At 27.9% G+C, this 2,593-nt stretch overlaps 1 protein-coding gene across 1 annotated transcript; it reads right to left on the reverse strand.

Annotated features, from left to right (window-relative positions):
- Positions 1–6: 6 nt before the first annotated feature.
- Positions 7–2,362, reverse strand: LOC119664322 (octopamine receptor beta-2R-like; the record flags this gene model as incomplete). The annotated part of the gene is made up of 2 exons (XM_038073835.1): positions 7–209; positions 2,264–2,362. Coding segments are annotated over 2 exons (302 nt in total), but the record flags the coding sequence as incomplete, so codon positions are not given.
- Between the last annotated feature and the right edge of the window lie 231 nt (positions 2,363–2,593).

Genomic DNA, 2,593 nt, shown 5'->3' on the forward strand with positions numbered 1-2,593 from the left:
CGATGCAGTATGGCTTATTCACAATGAACTCGCAGCGGTCTTTATGCGCCTCGACGAATCGCTTGTGATCCTCGGTCGTATACCAACCAATAAATATGGGCAGAAAGGACAGCAGTGCTGGTGATATCCATGTGTTTAGTATCATGATACCAACGACGCGCTTTGTCATGCTAATCGGATACTTGAGCGGCTTTACAATGGCATAGTATCTGCAAAAGTGAAGTAGAATGTGTTTGAATTCTAACAGAGATAAGTTTGCAAAGTTGATGAAAATCATTGAAAAGCGCAAATGGTACAGATGTACTGCAATCTGATTAAATGGAAAATTTCTCAATGTGAGAATGTAAATTCTTTCATTCTGATGAATGAATGAGTGTGAAGTTTGTATGAAATTAATTTGGATTGTAATTTTTTTCAAGATGCATGATAAGGTGATGTCTTGAGTTAAAATGAAATAAAATAAAATAATTATATATATTAGTTTAAGTCTCATTTGCATATTAATGTATAAATTACAAATTATTATATATATAAATTATATCAATTAATATAATATATGGTATTATTAGATAATTTATTGTTTTATTGACCAAATTTTATTTATAGATTTTATAAATGAACTAGTTGATCAATGATAAATAACATACAAACTTTTTAAATAAGTTTTAAAGAAATATATATAATTGCCATCAATTTTTCGACTATAGTCAATAGTCTTCAGTAAGCAAAAAAAATATAAACTTTATAAAAATTAATTAATTTTCAATTCATAAAATTTTAGTTGAAAAGTATATTAAAAAACGTTGGATATTGCTTTCAATATCCTGAAGGTGGCTTTCGAACTATCGACTAATTTAAAAACTTTATGTGTTTTTTTTAACATAGATTAATTAGCCCTTTCAAAGCTAATTCGAGATACAAGCTGTTAGGAGGTAGTGAGTGCACTATACATCAACCACATCACAGTCTGCACCATCATAAGGAGTTGAATGCGTAAAGACAATTTGATTGACCGAATTGCCTGTACTAAAATCCAACAAAATTGAACCATTTTTAAAGCGAATCCTTAGGGAGAATGAAAAATATATAAAATATGAGAATAACTAATGCAAATGTTATGTTCAAAGTACTCTCCATAAACGACTTCAAAGTCTATATTGACTGTAAACAAGTTTGAGGTTATGTCAAGTGTTTGATTGGATTGGATAATTGGATGAGAATTGTCATATATTGTTATATATATTGGGTCTACTATATTTTTTTCAATGTATTAAAAAATCTAAACAAAACTAACGTTTGTCAAATTATAACCGAGCTATTCCCAAACAAGTGGCGGTGAGTGATCCAAAATTGCTTGAAAAATATAGTATAGTAGTATATAATGATCTGTGGAATATAATTAAGTAGTATTGTTTTCCACACTTCATTGTCATGACGTGTAATATTTGTAAGAAGTACAATTACTTGCTTATTGCTATATACAAGTAATATATTGGAATGAGAATTTGACCGAAATCTTACTCAGTACTGTATTTAAGTGTTGAAAGAGACAAGGTTATCCATTAACCCCGTATTATAATTTTTATCATTTGCAACACTTTCTTTGCAAGCTATATACATTAAAATCTAAAAGTATGTGAATTTAAGCCATTAATGTAAAACTGTTGGGGATGGATTTGTTAGTCTTAATGACATATAGAATGATATAAAACAGACAAAGGAATTCATGACTAATATGAAGTTTATTGGTATAGATAGATTATAGAGAATTTCAATAGATAAATATTTTTAAAACATCATAGTTAAATAACCTGCAAGCTACCACAATAAATCTTTATAATAAAATATTCTTCAGAACTTTCTTTTCATTCAATATACAAAATTATTATAGGATAGAAAAATTATTAACGCAATATTGGTGAAGTAAGTAGAGTTTCAAAAGAAAGAGACCTTATTGGAAAAGGCTACCAAGACTATCACAATTTAAAATGCTTTTAGGGACTTACAACCTAAAACGCTTACTATCTTTTATTAAAGAAATCCGACTTGCAGAAACACTCTAATTCGACTAAGGGGCAATAGGTCGCAATAGATCTTTTAGTAACAATATGTAGAGATTCAATAGATAAATATTTTTAAAACATCATAATAAAATAACCAGACCAGCTATCATAATAATATTGGTTCAAGACATATATATATATATATATATTTATTTTAATACATTAAAACAAATTTTTTTTTATTAAAATTTGCAAATTACCTATCTACTGATATGCAGCACAGGTGCAATATGCTCGCTGTTGAGAAGTAAACATCCAAACTGTTCCATAAATCGCACAAGAACGGACTAAATAGCCAACTGCAATGAAGAAAACAAATAAAATTTGTATAAAATTGTAAAAACTATATAATTTTATTTATAATATTATATTAGAAATAATTTTTGAAGCCATTAGTATCAATTTACATTACTCAAAATCACATTAGTCGCAGATAAGAGCTTTTAAAATTTAAAGAACCTAAAAGTACGTTTTACCTTAAAACCTTAAAAGGCTGAGACTCCATCAAATAGGCTTACAATTTCTTTTTT

Source organism: Teleopsis dalmanni, unplaced genomic scaffold, assembly GCF_002237135.1.
Source record: "Teleopsis dalmanni isolate 2A unplaced genomic scaffold, ASM223713v2 unscaffolded_contig_1751, whole genome shotgun sequence".
NCBI classification, from domain to species: Eukaryota; Metazoa; Arthropoda; class Insecta; order Diptera; family Diopsidae; genus Teleopsis; species Teleopsis dalmanni.